The following is a 20,161-nucleotide window of genomic DNA, read 5'->3' as shown; positions in this document are numbered from 1 at the left end:
TCCAGGCTGGCACCCTGAAAGGGTAATCCAGCCAGGACATTCATTGATGTCTGGCCTGGTGATTAACTATTAAATCAGAGCACATGCCAGAGTACCACAACCAAAGCAGAGCGCTGCATCACACATTTACTTGGGGCCCTGTACCAGCTGGTCTGCAAGTTCCACAAACTGGAGTTAAGAGCTCAGCCCACTCAGAGTGTCTGAGACACGAGGGCCATGGCCCAAACAGGGGGAAGGGTCAAGTCCGTAAATGTGGAGCAGGCAACTGATTCCACCTTCCTGTCTGCGGCATCCTTGAAGGAAGGAGACCCCTCCACTGGTATCTTGGCTGCCTTATTTATGCTAGAGATGGGAGGATCTACAACAGGACAGGTCTACTTCAGAAAGGCCTCCTCAAAAAAAACAACAAACCCCCCCCCCCCCCCCAAAAAAAAAACAAAAAAAAAAAAACACACACACACACACTACGTGTGTTCACAATCCTCTTGAAAAATGTATTGAAAAAGGCCAGGTAAGGACCTTAGAGGGATCAGGGACCACATCCTTCTAAGCCTGCATGGACCTGAAAATGCTCACATGCTATGGCTCAAAATTTTCCAAAGAGCAGGGAATTTTTCTTTTTTTAAACTCACCTTGCGCACAAATGCCAGAACCTGGGAGACAAAGGACTAGAACCCCCGAGAGAACAACCAATTGAAGAGAGGACCATACCACCTTCATGAGAGTGTCTGCATGTGCCTGGAACTCCACAGGTACAGCCCACCCTAAACAAGGCACCTCTGGGAACAAAATGTCCACAGAGAGACAAACCATCCCAACAGCTCTTGCAGACAAGGGGAGCTCCAGCAGGATTCATCAACAGAACCCAAAACACCCGAGGAGCAGTGCTGTGAGCCATCCACCAGCCAAGGACTATGGCCTCATGGAGGAGTGTGCCAAAACTGGTCCAGAGCACAGGAGATGCCACCCCTACACACACAGGTCCCGCACAAGAGGGCCGCTGCCATGTGGCTACAGGAGAATGGCTGCTGCTTGATCCCTGCCAAAATGGCTGCCCATTCTCTCCAAATCCAGAACAAAATGGGTGGGGGAGGGGGGTGTTATTCAGCAAAGGTGACATGGTGCCAGGTGCCCTGTCATGTTTGTCTTCACGAGACGTTTAACTCGACTTCCACCCTGGTCCAGGATGGGGCAGGCTATCGCCAGTCTACCCAGTGCATAGCTACTAAAGGTCTGTGTGCGCTTGCTGGCCGGGTTTGAGCGACTCCTTGATCTAGATTATCCAGGCTGTTACCCATCCTGGCCATTGATTGGAGTTTTTCCTTTTCGGGTTGGGGGGGGGGTGCAGGGTGGGGGGGTTGAGGTGCGGATTGAGGTAAGGTGATGGAAACATGGAACCACAGATCCCAGCAGCAGCAAAAAAAAAAAAACAAAAACAAAAAAACAATAAATAATAATTGCCTATAGCAGAAAGGGGGGTTTACTATGACTGCCCATAGGCAGTGCTGTAATTTTTTGCCTAGTGTCCTACTCCTGAAGGTGGCGCTATAATCCTATGGTCAAGAATATGAAGTGCGGTGTTTTGTCAGACGAATGAGAAATATGGTTTCTGTACCAAGACCAAACTAAAGGTCCCAAGGAAGAATGGGTTGCTGTAAGGGAGGTTTTCTCTGAGATACACCGCGAATAAACATTCTTGCAAGGGAAAGCAAGCCAGAGGTTTTTTTTAAAAAAAATGGATAAGAGCAAAACATGTCTCCTAAGCTTGTTTTCAGCTATTATTGGCCAGTGTGGGATTAAAGTAATACGGCCAGTCGCTGTAAGCCGAGCTACACACTTTTTGTGGTACCTGGTGTCTTTTATGCAACTAATCAATGTCAGCCACCAGCATACACACACACACAGGTGTGTGCATTTTTTCAGTGCTTGGATGGCACCACAGCATGATACAGTGAAGGGAATAGAAGGGAGCTGTGCACTCTCAAAAGGTAAGAACTGTAAACAGCGCATTGCACTGCCCCCTCATTTCCCAGCACAACAGACACCTGACAGAATGCTAAAATGGAGTGTTTTATCATGTGGTTCGTGTGAAAGGCCCTTAAGCCCCCAGTCACATCAAAGCCGATTTTGAAATCGTGTGACTTCACTGTAAGTCGCACGATTTCAAAATCGGGTAACCTGCCGATTTTAATTGCGATTTGTAAAACATCTGACACATATCTACTGCAAATTGCAATAAAAGTAGTGCATGCACTACTTTAGAAATCAATGTGGCTCCGACCAAGTCAGAACCGCAATGATATGACCGCTCTAACAATAGCATGCGACTTGGAATACGATTTGCAAGTTGCATGGCATGCAAATTGAATGCCAAATCACACCCTATGTGACCGGAGTATACAGTGGATATATGCCGTACAACCTTACGTTAAGACTGGCAATTTTTTTTTTCCCAATGACAGACCTGCAAATGCCTCACCCTCCGAAACTTTGTTGAAAGAGGGCAGCCACATGCTAATTACCACACAGAAACAGTTTTGTCCATGGGTGAGTTTCTAAATGACCTTAGGTAAGAAGGCAGGACCCAAAGCCTTCAATAAACACAAGTAACATGCGAGAAATAAGAAAAAAAAAAAAAAAAAAAAAAGGAAGTCATCCAAGCGTCACCTTTCTGCTTCCACAGTATCTTCTAGTTTCCTTTTCTTATCTACTTCTTTTTCTTGCACAGGTTTTGCACCACGCTTTAGAGCAGACTGGGGAGGTCTGCCAACCTTGCCTTTCTGGTTGAGAAAAATTCAAAATAAGCAAATGAAAATATCAGACAAATACAAACAATACACAGGTAACTGGCATATCTAAAGACCCATTCACTCATTTTATAGCAGTGCATTACTGTGTTTTTTTCAGCCTATCAACGCTCCTCTTCTAACAATATGCCTGTAAATGCCTATTTGTGTAGGGACAACACAACACACAGATGCAATTACAGGCCGAAAAAAAAACAAACAAAACAAAAATCCAACAGCAATTTAAATACATAGGGGAGACATTTATTGTAAAAAATGAAAGTTACACCCAAGCACATACCACCACCCCCCAAAAGAAATAAAAAAAAAAAATTGTGAGAGCAATAACTACCACGAGACCTCCTCTAATACTAAATTGATGACCTATGAGGATTTTTTAAAGTGTCGACCTATAGAAAATATAGTGTACTGAAGTTAGTCGCCATTTCACAAGCGTGCACAAATTTAAGGTTATACAAGTTGGATATCCATTTACTCAGTGCAACTTCATCTTTTATATTTTACAACATATGCAACATAAAAAAATTGAAACTATGACTAGTTTAGTTTATTCTCTAGGATCTCTGCTTTCAGAAAATATATAATGTTTGGGGGGGTTGTGTAATCTTCAGGCCTAAAATGATTTTTGAAACTTGTGCAAAAAATACAAAAACTGGCTCTGGAAACGAAAGGGATAAAAGATAAGCCCGACACTCCCCTAAGGAGCAGCCAACCTGTGCACTGCAAGGTCTCTCCCGTCCCTACTGGTCCCCGGGTTCGGTGCTGGAGACAGGCAGGGAGGGAGGGAGGAGGAGGAGATATGCAGCGCAATGTTAAAAATATTAAACGTTTAAGTCGCCATAAAGCCCCTTTTGTTTTTAAAAGCCCCAGACATTCCTAAAATCACGTTCGATTTCACTACAGTTTTGGTTAAAAATTTTTTTTCATTTTTCTTAATCTGGACAAATAGATTGTCATGAGTGACAAGTAGATTGGGGCACAGACAAGTAGTGTTTTTCAAAACATTCCACAGCCGAGTCCCTAATTTTTTTTTAAACATGGGCATTAGCGGTATGGGAAGGAGGGGAGCTGTTGGAACCTGGACAGGGAGGGTGATCTATGTGGGGGGCCCTAGGCAAATACTGGTACCTGTTCCCTTGTGGCTCCCCCACAGCATCCTAAAACTGGCAGGAATAACAGGACTACAAGCTGTGCTGCAGGGGGAGCCACAAGGTGATCAGTGTCAGAGATTGATAAGGTGAGGGAACGTGACTGATCTGGAATGGAGGATGCAATTGGCCTAGTGGTGAAACTTCATTATGTCTTGTTCACATAGGAAATAGAAAAGCGTACTCATGGAGGGCTGTGTTCATCTGCAATGGTAAGCACCAGTGTTTTGTGCAACAGTTCCATTGATGTCAGATGCTGCTACCAATCTGATATCCATGCAGGTGTACACGACCCCAGGTGTACCTTGGGTACATTCAGGGATGTGCACCTACACGCATACCTGTGTTGATGTCACATTAACTGCATAAACATTACAGCCGACAAGCCTGAAATAATTGGATAATTTAATCATGTCACTATGGACTAGAATCACAAAAAACGTATTTTAGCGGAATGTGGAATATGACATGAAAAACTTAAGGCTATTTTGATAGGAAAAGTGAGGGCCCTACGTACGATTACTATAGCATTCCAAACTGCTTGGCGAGTGTACAAGCACAGTATATTTTAATAACAGATTGATCGAGAGATAGATCAAGAAATAGATCGAAAGAATCAATGTAGCAACAAAATCTGGATAACAGGGTTTGTTTTTTTAAAATATTACCTTTCCCTCTTCCTGATCCTCTTCACATTCTGAATGGGAAGCTGAATCAACTTTTCCAGCAACCTTCTTTTTAGTTTCAACATCTTTTTTGCTAGTCTCTTTTTGCTGCTTGTCATCATTTTCCTTTGTTGCCTCATCCTCCTTTCTAGAAATGAGTTGTTTTGGTGATGTTTCTAGAGCTTTCTTCACCTGATCATCAGCTCTGCAAACAAAAAAATAAAAAGGAGTTCCAAGATTACAAAGTTTGTAGCACACTATATTAACCACTGCCCAACTACGCTATAGCTGAAAGACTACTACAGCGCAGTTGTCCAGTTTTGGGAGGGCGTCCATCTCTTTTCTACAGTGCTGATGTATGGGGGATTGAAAAGGTGGTAGTATGTCACCATGAACTGTGATGCACTGCAGTACAGGTGCTTTGTGAAGGTGTTATTCAAAATGAATGGCAGAACGCACCCAGCCTGCAACATGCAGAGCAGTGGTGAGAATAGGCACTTAAGTTCAACAATACCTCATTTTACATAGTTACTAAGGTTGAATAAAGACACCACTTCATCCAGTTCAACCCATGTAGGTGTGTGTGCGCACGTGTGTATCACTACCATTTCCCATCTGTCAGAGCATTTATTGCGCTAGTTAAAATGCCCCAAGTTTTTTTTTTTTAAATTATCAACACTCCCCACTGACCCCAACTGTGGAGAGGAGTTCCACATTCTTATCACTGACAGTAAAGACCCCCTTACAAAACTTAAAGTTAAACTGCTTCTTGTCCAACTTCACTGGATAGTTTTCTCCTTATGCTAGAATCACCATTTAGATATTTGTATACTGTGATCCCCTTTCAAGCATCTTCTACAGGCAGAATAAGTTTAATGTTTGTAGTCTTTGCTCATAACTGAGGTCTTCCAGTCCCCTTTCTGTGCCTCACAATGTAAGTCCTCCATTCCCCTTATGAAGCTTTGCTTCAATGGACTCTCTCCAGTTCAATCACATCTTTCCAGAGAACTAGTGACCGGAACTGGGAGGGCATACTCAAAATCAGGCCAAAGCAGAGACTTTTTAAAAAAAAATAAAAAACTCCATAATGCTTTTCATTTACATCAAGCCTACAAAAGAAGTTTCCTGCAAGTAGCACAATATATCAAATTTACTTTGTTTACAAAGTGGGGTTAGTGTGTACGTTAAAAAAAAAAAAAAAAAAAAAAATTATATATATATATATATATATATATATATATATATATATATATATATATATATATATATATATATATATATATATATATATATATCTGGAAAAACTCACATTTCTCGATCTGGTGAAGTAGGTAGCGGCTTCAGCCTTGGTCTTCCTCTTGGTTTAGGCACTTTAGGTTCTGTGGAAACTAAATTTAACAGAACGATCACTTTCTGTGCAGTTAGGTTTTAGTCCAAAATCCACAAGATAGACAAAGACCATAAAATAGCCAATTTTGGATAGAATGAAGAAGGGACTGGACCTGTATCAGGTTTTTTTTGTGTGCAATCTGTGTGTTCATTGAGGAGATCTCCTCTCATTTCCTGCTAGGATAGAAGTGATTGGAATATCTGTCCAGTTGGGACATAGCCTGCAACAATACACTTTTTTTGTAATATGGATTAGGATTAAGATATCTGTCAGGTTATTCCTGACTTTTTATCACACTGGCAATAGTGAGAAGGCGAGGTGGTCAGGCAAAATCTCCTCAATGGAGTGATGTGCAATTCGAAATTCTGAGGTCTTTCCAAAACCAAAATGTTTTCACTGAACTTGGCTTTGAACAAGCACTGACATTTTCAATGTATTGCAATTTCAGTTATTAAACTGATTCTAATTGAATGTAAACCAGTTTAGGAACTGAATAATACAATCTAATTTAATCCCTTCAAGTTAACGGTTTTGTTTGTGGCATAAGTATCTAAAAAGGTTCAAACTCTGGAATAACATACACCACGAAAACTCTCCAAGCAACTCAGAAATTTTGTAGCATTTGCCCCTTGACTTGTACTTTTCAAAGTAACCAAAAAGATCATCAATAGCTGTAAATCATCCTTGGAAAGACCATCCGCCACAAGTGAGTGACAGTGCAAGAAAGAAAATAGAGGAGCACAGAAGAGCCGAGCTGCCAGCCTGGTATTCTAACATGACGGAGGTGGGAAATCCGGTCGGCCGCTCCATAAGACATTTTCCCCCATTTTTTTGGGGGAAAAAAAAAGTGTCTTATGGAGCAAAAAATTCGGTATACTGGGGTGATCTACAATTTGTTTGCCAGTATCCAATCTTCCTGTAGACAATATAAACTGAGGATGAAGGACAGAAGCAAAACATTTGAAAAGTCCTATGCTGGCAAAAATTATGCCATATACGATCCAGGGAGCACATCTACTTAAATGTGGAAGAAGACTAGGTTGGTAAACCAATAAGAAATAAACATTGTCTGGGTTTATGCTCTCAAATTACATATTTGCATATGGGAAATTACAGGAATATTTTTTTTTGGCAATAAATGTGCATATGATCAAAGATGAGAATGTTTTATATTACCGACAACCAACTGGTAAAGGGACAGCCGAATTGCATGTCCTTGGAACTGCCAAAGATTTTCTAAGAATTACTCACAAGCACGTATTATTAGATCCACTACTGATTAAGAGCATTTTTCTAATGACTCTAGCCTCCACTGCGTGTTGAAGTAAAATTAAAGGCAAAACTGTCTTACCCGCCCCACCCCATTTTGGATAGAGTAAGAGAGGGTTATAACCCGTCAGTTTTATTTTTGCCATATGGGACCCATAGGGGAGAATTCCCTTCACTTCCCGTTCCATAGCCAAAATAGAACGCGAGAGGTAATCCCCCAAAATTGAGAGAATCCCAAGGTGTCACCAGAACTAGTGTCCCTCATTGAAAGATTCCACCTCTGTTATGGTTCTGGTGTCAACCAAAAATTTGTGGTTTTCTTTTACTTTCACTTTTGAAGAGACCGGTAACCAGGACAAAATAGAGATGGGGGGGCGCTCGTGAGCAGCGCACGAGGATGGCTGCTTGTTAGCTGCGCTCCTGCACCGCCGGGCACATCAGCTCCTTCCCTGCTTTCTGGGGAGTCTGTTCTGTCCCCCACCCTTGCCCTCATCCTCCGCTGACCCCCCCCACCACCTATGGGGAAGAAATCGGCGGCCTCCCGCGCTCGACTGCCGGTCCGGCCTACTCTCCTGCAGAAGCCCTGGCCTCGATTTCGCCCGCTTCCCTGTCGCTACCCTCGGGCAGCCTGGACGCCGCCTCAGACCTGGAGAGCCTGCCTGACATCCCTGCAGACCTCCCACAGCTCCCCTTGCGGGACGCAGACCTTCCACTGCCCCCCTTGCGGGAAGCAGGCGACCTGGCCAGGTTTAAGACAATGCTGCAGCAGGAGCTTCACTCTGCCACCTCCAGACTAGAGACTCATCTCACCAAGGAATTGGGAAGCCGCACTGATGTTCTTGAAGATAAGGTGGACGCCGCAGCTGCGGTGATCGAAAATCATGAACAGGCCGCTTCAGATCTGAGAAGAGAGCTTGACGTGGCTCTCTTGCGTCTGGAAGACTGAGCATAGGTCCCAGCGGGGTAATCTTCACCTGTGTGGCCTCCCCGAGGCCATCGTTGACCCTTATGTCCACTACTACCGCGCTTTTTCAAGAGTTGGATCCAGCGATACCGACAGACCATCTGGAGTTCGATCACATTCATTGGGCCCTGGGTCCGAGGTGGTCTGAGGGTCCTCCCAGGGACATAATAATTAAATTCACCTATTACCGCATGAAAGAATTATTCCTTTGCTCTGCGCGAGACAAGCAGGATCTTTGCTTTCAAGGTCATCTGTTTGCGGATCTGGCACCATCCACCATACAGAAATGTCGACAGATGAAACCCTTCACGTCAGTCCTTTTGAACCGTCACATCAAGTACCAATGGGGCTTTCCATTTAAGCTTACATTCGCGTACCAAGGTCGGAGCCATGTTGTCCACAATCCGGAAGAGGCCAAGTCTACCCTGGAGGCGCTACACCTTCTGCCCTCACCTGCCGTAATCGCTCCCTCCCTAGTACCCCTCCGCTGTCAGAATCCTCCATCTCCGATCCAGGTTGAGTACGGTTGGATGGGTAAGCTTTTTCACGTTTCAGATGGCTTGATCCACTGCTGTGACTCTCAGTGTTTATGATGGGGCGGAGACCTTGACTGGCCCTTGTTGGGTGAACTTTTTGTATGTTTCTTGTTTTTAGTTTTCCAGTTTGAAATGTACTTCTATGCAATACTGGTGGTGATCCTCGGTACCCACCGGCTTCTCACGGTCCAGCTTTGAGGGTTTATTAGTTATTGTGCCTCTTAATATATACTGGGGGTCTTCCTGGCTCGTGGTCCTATTCCTTATATGGTTGGTGCCGGCTTCCAATCTAACGGGCCGTGACCCGGCAATGCCTCATCTCTATCATGCTGATATGTCTGTGTATCAGTTTACATTTTCTTTATATATTACGGTGTCATAGTATGCATTTCTTAAGGTCATGCACTTGACGTTGTCTTTTTGCCTGTAATGACCCCCCCCTTTTTTTTTTTTTTTACTTTTCCTTCCTCGCTTCCCCTTTTTTCCCCTCATTTTCCTTCCCCTTCCCCCTTTTCTCCCCTCCCCATGAAGGTTCTTTTTGTATTATGTTGTTCATGACGCACCCATGTGCCCGGTAGTAGAGCTACCCCCTATGTGTGTCTTTGCGGTTGGGACGCAATTTCCACCAATTGTGGTTTCGTTACACTACCTTAGTGTACATTTTCTTCTTCTGTCTTGTTTGTTTTTTTTCTCCTCACAGATCCAGCCCAGGGGAAGGTTACATTTGAGGATTGGACCGTTATTCTTAGCGTATTTTGGCAGCTGAATTCCCTTGACTCAGTATGGCTTTAAAACCTTTGAAGATTTTTTTCTCAAAATATCCATGGTCTTAATTCTCCGACCAAGCATTCTAAAGTGTTCCATCATCTTAAGTCCCAAGACGTGGATGTAGTCTGTCTGCAGGAGACAAGGTTTTCTCAATTCTCCGCGCTTTCTCTCACCATTATCCAACCTTTTTCTCTGCTTCGGCCTTTGAGAAGCATAGGGGCGTGGTGATCGCTTTTAGACGCAATCTACTGTTTACTTACAACCTGGAAATAGCTGGTCCCACCGGCAGGTATTTGCTCTTCCGGGGTACCCTTTGGGACCAGGAGGTGACCCTGGTGGGTTATTACACGCCAAATAGATTTCAGCACAATTTTTTTTTCTCACTTGTAAAGGTGATTTCGCACCATCAACGTGGTAGTCTCTTATTGCTGGGCGATTCGAATGTCGCTCTTAATATTCCTCTGTCGATCGCAGTTAACCAAGGAGAGGGACCCCTAGCCACGACCTTTCCCAGAAATCTAAATTGCTTGATACGCTGCAAGCTTATGGTTTGGTAGATGTCTGGAGGGAAATGCATCCTACGTCGCGTGAATACATTTTTTTATTCGGCTCCACACCTGAGCTTTTGTAGAATAGATCACATCTTCATTTCCTTCCAGCATTTATTGTTAATTCAAAAGATTGTCATCTCAACCTCACCCTGGTCTGATCATGACCTGTTGGTTTTTTCACTGCATCTTTCTGGTATGGCTTGGCCCTCTTTTCTGTGGAGACTCAATGAATCCCTGCTCACCACTCAGGCTTCTTGCTCCCATGTTCTTTCGCACATTCAGTCCTATTTTACGGACAATGTGGGTTTTGTATCCTCGGCAGTCTATGTGGGAGGTTCACAAAGCCACCATTAGGGGTCACTTGATTCAGATTGCCTCGTCCAGAGTGAAGCGGATGTTGGAATTGACCTCGCGATTGGTTCTGGCAGACACTACCTGGAAAGCCTGCCCGACTATGGCTAATAGGAAAGCTCGATATGTGGTGGCTGCTGAACTTGATCTTCTTTCCACTACACGGGCTGAGAAGGCCTTGTGTTGGGCTTGACATACACCTTTGTTGCGGAACATGCCGATAGTTTTTTTCGCTGAGCTGCGCCTACCCTCCTTATCCATTACAGCCCAGGATGCCCTGAATGCAGATATTTCCGAATCTGAATTCTATCTACCAAGCCATCAAATCTTTGAAGGCCTCCAAGGCTCCAGGCCCTGATGGGTTTTCTCAGCTCTACTATAAAAAATTCTGGTTCTGGTTCCTCACTTGGCGGCCTGTTTCAATTCTTTGAAGCAGGGTTCCTGGCTTTCTTTGGAGTCTCTTCAGGCACATATTACTATGATCCCTAAGAAGTCTGAAGATGCCTTTGAACCACAAGCTTTCAGACCGATCTCGCTGCTAAATGGGGACTTAAAGATTCTGGGAAAGGTTCTGAGCACCCGAATTAATAAGTATCTACTCTCACTTATCCATCGAGATCAGGTTGGCTTCATTCCGGGGCGACAAGCTGCTGATAACATCCGTAAAATCATCCACCTCATTCATATCTTACATCGCTGCAGGATACCGGGGTTTCTTTTATCCCTGGACATTTATAAACCGTTTGATTCACTTTCTTGGGAGTATTTGACATATACGCTGTCTAGATGGGGGTTTGGTGACGCATTTCTGGCTTGGATCTCGGCTTTATATTAGTCTCCCTCAGCTTCTGTCAAATATGCAGGTTTATATTTTCCCCTCATCTTTCCCTATTTTCAGGGGAACGAGACAGGGATGCCCACTATCACCTGCTCTTTGTTCTCGCTCTCGAACCTCTAGCTGGAGCCATTCAAAATCACCTGGATATATCTGGTGTCCCCTATGCCGGCACTCAATACAAGGCCAACTTCTATGCGGATGATGCTCTTTTGGTTTTAACCAATCCTCTCATCACTCTGCCCAACCTCCAGGTCATACTGGATCGTTTGGCAGCTCAGATTTCCCAGTTGACTATGCTTCATGCCACGATGGATATCCCGTTATGGGTACTCTTGGAATTACCCAACTGTGCTCCGCTTTCCTTAACTACATTGCTTTGGCTCCCACCTAAATTGCACCCTCCGGATTTGAGCCCTGTCATGCTTCACAGTTTACAAACCTGGGATTCTAAATTAAATATTCGGGTAATTTGATCTCATCATTTCTACCTCTTTTGCTGATTACACATAATCCTTTTTTTCCCACCAGGCTTAGAACACCCCCTTCTTTCTCTTGGTGGACCTCCCATGGCTTTGTTATTGTACATGATTTTCTGAGCGCTCGTATGTTTCCATCATGGGAGTCCCGCCACGGGAATATTATCGGTATTTGCAATTGCGCCACTGGGTCCTGTCCCTCCGTTGTAACTCTACCTATGCTTACTGCAAAATGTCCTTTGAATAAGTCTGTCAGCATTCCCCAGGGTCCCCTGGTCTCATTTCTGTAATCTCAAGATGTCGACCGGAGCAGCATCCTAACAAGGAGCTCCGTCGCCCCAGTGTTCACCGCTGCCATCTGGGCGGCAGCGGACTCTACAGTGGCCCTGGAGACCCTGCGGCCCCTGATAAGCACCCAGGGAGGGGTGCTGAGCAGTTTCGGACCCCCTCCGGAGCTCTGAGATTCGCGGCCTATGAAGCCGCGGTCTCGCCTAAAATCACGGCCGGATCGGGCCACCGCCACTCCACCCCTGTTGTCTGACCGGCTGCTAGGGCGGTATGCATGCGGCCCCTGGCCCTCTCCATCGGCTCCAGGGGCCACATCAGGCAGCTCCGCAGGCAGACAGCTTAGCAGGCTCCCTGGCCCTCTCCATCGGCTTCAAAGGCCACATCAGGCAGCTCCGCAGGCAGACAGCTTAGCAGGCTCCCTGGCCCTCTCCATCGGCTTCAAAGGCCACTTCTGGCAGCACGGCAGGCAAAGGCAGCTGTGGCCCCCGACAGGGCCCTGCACGGCATCACCATCACTTGACCGACCTCCCAGCCGCATCACCCGGGGACACCTCTGTGCGGCCGCATAGCCCGAGGCTCAAGCCCTCCAGGTCACCACCCAGGCAGCAGAGAATTCCAGAAGGGCACCGGAGGCCCTCTACAGCGTCCCCTGCATCCGGGTAAGCCATCTCCATCCACCTCCATCCCCACCCCCTGCATCCGGACAAGCCATCGCCATCTCCACCCTGGCGGTGGTAAAACCAAACTCCACTAAGCGTTCACCCGTTATAAATCTGCAACATACACTTCCTCCCTTAACACTGCTAAACAAGCCTACTTTGTCCCTCTCAATACCTTTTCTTCCAGTCCTCGTCGGCTCTTCTCTACTTTCAACTCTCTACTTTTTCTGCCTCCACCGCCACCTAGCGCCTCACTCCCTGCCCACGAGATGGCAAACCACTTCAAAAACAAGATTGACGCAATTCGTACAGACATCGCCACTACACAGACACCCACCCCACTTAGCACTCCTCATACCATACCTCCCTCCGCACTTTCCTCCTTTGACCTCGCTACCACCAAAGAGGTCACTAAGGTCTTCTCAGAAGCCCGCCTCACCACCTGCCCCTGGAACCTGTCCCCTCAACTCCTTCGGTCACCCTCCTCTTCCATCCTATGCTCCCTCACTCACATCTTCAATCTTACCCTCTCTACAGGTGCCTTTCCCTCCCCTCTAAAGCACGCGCATATCACTCCCATACTTAAAAAACCCTCCCTAGACCCCACCAACCTGAACAACCTAAGACCCATCTCCCTGCTGCCATTTACCTCTAAACTCCTAGAACGCTTAGTCTACAATCGTCTGAGCTCCCACCTCACTGACAACAACCTTCTCGACCCTTTACAGTCTGGCTTTCGCCCTCTACACTCCACTGAAACTGCCCTACTAAAACTCTCTAATGATCTGCTAACTGCTAAAACCAACAGCCACTATTCAATACTCCTACTACTCGACCTCTCCACAGCTTTTGACACGGTTGACCATCCCCTCCTCCTCAAAAAACTACACTCTGTTCGCCTCAGAGACTCCGTTCTCTCCTGGTTCTCCTCCTCTCTATCGCAGCACTCCTTCAGTGTTAGCTATAACGCTGCCACCTCCTCTTCACTCCCTCTCTCTGTAGGGGTCCCTCAAGGTTCGGTCCTTTGACCCCTTCTCTTCTCCATCTACAGCTCCTCCCTTGGTCACTTGATAAACTCCCACGGCTTCAATTACCATCTCTATGCTGATGACACGCAAATCTATCCATCTACCCCTCACCTCACCCCTTCAGTCTCCACTCGCATCGCTAGCCTACTAAGTGACATATCGGCTTGATGTCACTCCACTTCCTCAAACTCAACCTTTCCAAAACTGAGCTCTTAGTATACCCCCTGCCCGTGCCACTACCACTAACTTCACCATAAATATCGATAACACAATCATCAGTCCATCCCCTCATGCCAGGGTACTAGGTGTAATCCTAGACTCCCATCTGTCCTTCCAGCCCCAGATCCAATCGCTGACAAAATCACGTAAACTCCACCTCCGCAACATCTCCAAGATACGACCGTTCCTAACCCCAGAAACTAAGCAACTTATTCACTCCCTTGTCATATAACGCCTCGACTATTGTAACTCCCTCCACATTGGCCTACCTCATCGCAGGCTATCCCCACTCCAGTCAATCATGAACGCTGCTGCCAGACTCATGCACCTCACTAACCGTTCTGTATCTGTCAGCCCTCTCTGCCAATCCCTCCACTGGCTCCCAGTTGCAAAACAGATAAAATTCAAAACACTAACAATGACATAAAGCAGTCCACAACACTGCCCCAACTTACATACCCGATCTCATCTCTAAATATCACCCAAACCGTACTCTCTGCTCCTTGCAAGACCTCCTACTCTCTAGCTCCCTTATCTGCTCCTCCCATGCTAGTCTCCAGGACGTCACCCATCCTCTGGAACTCCCTACCCCAATCTATCAGACTATCACCTACTCTACTTACTTTTAGGCGATCACTGAAAACCTCTCTTCAGGGAAGCCTCTCTCGCCCTCTGCTAATACTGGAATCCCCTACTCTTCCAACCACTCCATCCCCCACAGTTACTACCTATTGTACCACTCACCCCTCCCTCCTAGATTGTAAGCTCCAAGGAGCAGGGCCCTCAAATCCCTCTTGTATCGAACTGTACTGTTACTGTATTGTCCCCCACTATAACGTAAAGTGCTGAGCAAACAGCTCTATATGAATGCTGTATAATAATAATTTATGCCTCTCAACAGTAGGTCCTCCTCACCACCGTCTTATGTCTCTCAATGGGAGCGAGATCTGGGTTTCTCGACTGCGGCAGAGGATTGGCGTAGGGCCTGGGGGATGGAGAGATGTTTCTTCAATACCGTCACTCTTGAGGCAGCCTACAAAGTTCTCCTGCGGTGGTACTGTGTCCCGGCTCAGACTGCTCACCTTAATCCGACTGGCGGTGATGGGCGTTTCTGGAACCATGGTGATGTTTTGCACATTTGGTGGTCGTGCTAGCGATTGATAGGCTTCTGGTCTAGGGTTTTTGGTTTGCTACAAACGTTATTTCATATTACGGTCCATAGGGATGCAAGGGTGGTCTTCCTGCATTGCCCAATTTTGGGTCTGTCTAGGTCTCAGGAGAAATTGGCATCCTACCTATTTATTACGGCCAAACGTGCTAAAGCTCAAGCTTGGAGAACCCCTTCAGTTGTCTTCCAGGGGGTGAAGACCCGGATGAATGCTATGCTGATCAATGAACAGATGTCTAGCGTTCAAGATTCTCATCAGAGATTCCTTAAGGTTTGGGAACCTTGGATACGTTATTCCCTGCCATCCGTCACCTACTAGTTATGGCCTCTTATAACCGTTGCCTGTGCTGGCCCTGGATCCGTGATTCTTCTAGTCTTTTCCTCCATGTTTTCTTTCTGATTCTCTCTTTTTTTCTGTTTTTATATTTTCTTTTTCCTTCTTTCTAAACTTTTTTTTTTTCCCTCCCTTTTTCCAGTAATATGATGGATTGCTGCTGCTATTTGGCTCAGCTTTTTGCCGTCCCTCCTTGAGGTCATTGGACATTCCGTTATTTGGCTAATACAAGTCAGCAGGATGTATCTGTTTATGTATGTTATTGTTCTGCTCTGCCCCTGCGTGGGTGTAACTTGAGCTGCTTGTATTCTTAAAACAAAAAACTTTAATAAAAATATTGAAATAGAAAATAGAGATGGTGAATATAAAGAGTAAAAACAGTAATAAAAACTGACAGGTATTCTCCACTCTATCCAAAACTTAAAAAAAAAAAAAAAAACACAACATATTTTGCTTTTAGTTACACTAAGTATAAAATATGATTTCTCTTATCAATTTATATTTACCTGGTCTGCCTCTCTTGGGACTCGTCTTTAGTTGACCTATTGCTGCAGCACTTGCATTACGCTCAGCCTCAGCCAAAATATCCACCTGAATAAAAACAAAAATCATTGAATTGAAAGCATAATAAAAGATTTGTGTTTTTTGTCAAGAATTGCTGTGTATTTCGCCCATGACCAGGGGTACCATATGCCTTCATTTTTAAAGAAAATGTTTGGCAAGGTATTTAATATATGAGAAGGTATATTGTACGCAGGCCAACTGTAGCATAGACAATAAATTGGGGGGGGACCCACAACAAGTCAATGGTTATTAGATATAGATCGGTAAGCAAGAGGCCTAGGACAGAGTGAGGCCTAAGTAAATAAGAAAATAAGAGTCAAAAAGATACAGAGATCTGGGTACCCATATGAAGAAAAAAAAAAAAAAAAAGAATTCTGACTTGTCCCTAAAATTCAATATCTTGGATTACAATAAAGGACACAGGAATAAATTCATAAACCATGGGTTATATGCTGATAGCAAGCAATAAAAAGACCACAGAGAAGAGAGGGGAGGGACCTGTGCTCTGTACTGTATTCAAATGTACAGGATGAAAACCACCAAAATTCCCCTTTTTTGTACAGTAAGTTCACAAATCTCTCCATAGGACACAGGAAACTCCCAAGCAATAATCAAGAGATGGGCAACAAGACCGCTAAACAGCCCCAACAGGTCCAGGGGAAGAAAACAAGGCGACCAATGGGCCTGAGACTGAACAGCTGCCTAGCATCCAACAGTTTGTGTGAAACAGAAATTAGTCAATGGCTCTGCATTAATGAAGAGTGTAGAACTCTAGCTGTTCAAGCCCCAGAACAGATAGATTTTAATGAGGCATGGGCTAGAGAGGGAAGGGCGCAGAATGATGAAGGGATGTGGAATGAGGAGCCCCAAGAGGGATAATCCAAAAAGATGTGAGGAAAAAAGGGGGGTGGGGGTCCCATGGAGACATGGTACAGCCATAGATGTGATACCTGACCCCTAAAAGGCTGGCAATGGAATGTTATTTTCTGATCAGCCAGTGGACTGAAAAAATAGGAAGGGATGCTTCCATATACACAAGCAAAGTGGATGGAGGAATTCTCCCCGCTGTGCCATTGTATGCTGACATTAGGGCTCTTCCACTGTCAGAATATGCTGATCAGTGGCTGCAGTCAATTGGTTACAGTTGGCTGATCGAAATACATTTTCTAATAAATTCCTGACTTTTGTCAAGCAAGAAAATGTCCATAGATGGTTTTAAAATCGGACAGTTCCTGCTGAACTGACAAAATTCTGATCAATCTAGCTTAACCACTTGCCTACCGGGCACTTATACCCCCTTCCTTACCAGGCCAATTTTCAGCTTTCAGCGCTCTCACACTTTGAATGACAATTACTCAGTCATGCAACACTGTACCCATATAAAATTTTCGTCCTTTTTTTTCACACAAATAGAGCATTATTTTGGTGGTATTTACTCACCACTGGGTTTTTTATTTTTTGCACTATAAATGAAAAAAGACCGAAAATTTTGAAAAAAAATGCATTTTTCTTAGTTTTTGTTATAAAATTTTTCAAATAAGTAATTTTTCTTCATATATCTTCACCAAAATTTATACTACTACATTTGTTTGGTAAAAATAGCACAAATCAGTGCATATTATTTGGTCTGTGTGAAAGCTAGAAAGTCTACAAGCTATGGTACCAATCATTGAAAATTGGTCACACCTGATGTACCGATGCCCTATCTCATTTCTTGAGGCCCTAACAAGCCAGAACAGTACAAATACCCCATAAATGACCCCTTTTTGGAAAGTAGACATTCCAAAGTATTCAGTAAGAGGCATGGTGAGTTTTTTGAAGCTGTAGTTTTTTCCAAAAATTCTTTGGAAAATTAAATTTTATTTATTTATTTTTTCCCAAAAAAATTGGCATATTAACAAGTTATTTCTCACACACAGCACAGGCATACTTGCAACTACACCCCAAAATATTTTCTGCTGCTTCTCCTGAATATAATGATACCAAATGTGTTAGACTTTTGAACATCCTGACCACATAGAGCGGCCCAACATGCAAGGAGCATCAACAAGTGTTCTAGGGACATAAATTACACATCTAACATCTTGACTACGTATTACAATTTTGAAGGCCTTAAAGCACTAGGACAATAGAATTACCCACAAAATGACTCCATTTTGAGAAGCAAACACCCCAACCTATAATCCATGAGGCATAATGAGTCTTTTGAACATGTCGTTTATTTCCAAAAGTTTTCGGAATATGAGGGAAGAAAATGAAAATATATTTTTTTTTTACACAAAGTTGTACATTTATAAGATATTTCTAAAGCATAGCATGTAAATACCACAAAATACACTCCAAAATACATTTTGCTACTCCTCCTGAATATAACGATACCAAATGTGTGAGACTTTTCCGCAGCCTCACCACATAGAGAGGCCCAACATGCAAGGAACACCATCAGGTGTTCTAGGGACATAAATTGCACATTTAACATCTTGACTACGTATTACACTTTTGAAGATCTTAAAGCACCAGGACAATTGAATTACCCGCAAAATGACTCCATTTTGAGAAGCAAACACCCCAACCTAACTTCCATGAGGCATAATGAGTCTTTTGAACATGTTGTTTATTTCCAAACGTTTTTGGAATATGCGGGAAGAAAATGAAAACTTATTTTTTTTTCTACAAAGTTATCCATTTATAAGATATTTCTAACACATAACATGTAAATACCACAAAATACACCCCAAAATACATTCTACTACTCCTCCTGAATATAACGATACCAAATATGTGAGACTTTTCCGCAGCCTGACCTCAGAGAGTCCCAACATGCAAGGAGCACCATCAGGTGTTCTAGGGACATAATTTACACATCTAGTATCTTGACTATCTCTTACACTTTTGAAGGCCTTGAAGCACCAGGACAACTGAATTACCCACAAAATGACCACATTTTGAGAAGCAAACACCCCAATGTATATTCCGTGTGGCATAATGAGTCGTTTGAACATGTCGATTATTTCCCAAAGTTTTCAGAATATGCGGGAAGAAAATGAAAACATATTTTTTTTTTACAGAAAGTTGTCCATTTATAGAATATTTCTAACACACAGCACGTAAATACCAAAATAAAAAACCTCAAAATACATTCTGCTACCTCTCCTGAGTATGGCAATAGCAAATGTGTGAGACTTTTCTACAGCCTGGCCATATACAGAGGCCCAACATCCAAGTAGCACCTTTAGGCGTTCTAAGGGCAAAAATTACACATCTAATTTCTTGACAACCTAAAACACTTTTGATGGTTTTGGAGGACCAGGACAAAGGAAGCACCCACAAAATGACCCAGTTTTGGAAAGCAAACACTCCAACGTATTTTTTAGGAGGCATAATGAGTCTTTTGAACATGTCGTTTTTTTCCACAAGTTTTCAGAAAATGTGGAAAAAAAATTAAAACTTTATTTTTTTACACAAAGCTGTCGGTTTATAAGATATTTCTAACACATAACATGTAAATACCACAAAATACACCCCAAAATACATTCTGCTACTCCTCCTGAGTATGGTAATACCACATGTGTGAGACTTTTCTACAGCCTGACCACATAGAGAGGCCCAACATGCAAGGAGCACCATCAGGTGTTCTAGGGACATAAATTACACATCTAATATCTTGACTACCTATTACAACTTTGAAGGCCCTGAAGCACCAGGACAATGGAATTACCCACAAAATGACCCCATTTTGAGAAGTAAAACACCCCAACATATATTCTATGAGGCATAATGAGTCTTTTGAACGTGTAATTTTTTTCCACAAGTTTTCGGAATATGTAAAAAGAAAATGAAAACTTTTTTTTTTTTACACAACGTTGTTCATTTATAAGATATTTCTAACACATAGCATGTAAATACCACAAAATATAACCCAAAATACATTCTGCTATTCCTCCTGAGTATGGCAATACCACATGTGTGACACTTTATAACAGCCTGGCCACATACAGAGGCCCAACATCAAGGTAGGTGTTCTAGGGACATAAATTACACATCTAATTTCCAGACAACCTATCATTTTTGAAGGCCCTTCATATTTCTAACATATAGCATGTACATACCAAGAATTACACCCCAAAATACATTTGAG

The 20,161-nt window shown here is 43.8% G+C and overlaps 1 protein-coding gene across 1 annotated transcript in view; it reads right to left on the bottom strand.

The window, feature by feature from the left end:
• The window catches only part of PSIP1 (PC4 and SRSF1 interacting protein 1), a 115,577-nt gene that overhangs the window by 40,145 nt on the left and 55,271 nt on the right, over window positions 1–20,161 (bottom strand). The window contains exons 8-11 of the mRNA XM_089678075.1: window positions 15,966–16,050; window positions 5,930–6,008; window positions 4,624–4,825; window positions 2,668–2,780 (exon numbers count right to left, since the gene is read on the bottom strand). Of these exons, the coding sequence (XP_089534201.1) occupies window positions 2,668–2,780; window positions 4,624–4,825; window positions 5,930–6,008; window positions 15,966–16,050 (479 nt within the window). The remainder of the gene's footprint in view (window positions 1–2,667; window positions 2,781–4,623; window positions 4,826–5,929; window positions 6,009–15,965; window positions 16,051–20,161) is intronic.

Source organism: Staurois parvus, unplaced genomic scaffold (assembly GCF_062004578.1).
Source record: "Staurois parvus isolate SC_StPar_1 unplaced genomic scaffold, SC_StPar_1.0 ptg000198l, whole genome shotgun sequence".
Classification (NCBI taxonomy): domain Eukaryota; kingdom Metazoa; phylum Chordata; class Amphibia; order Anura; family Ranidae; genus Staurois; species Staurois parvus.
Note: the sequence above shows the minus strand (reverse complement) of the source record. Positions and strands in the feature narration are given on the sequence as shown.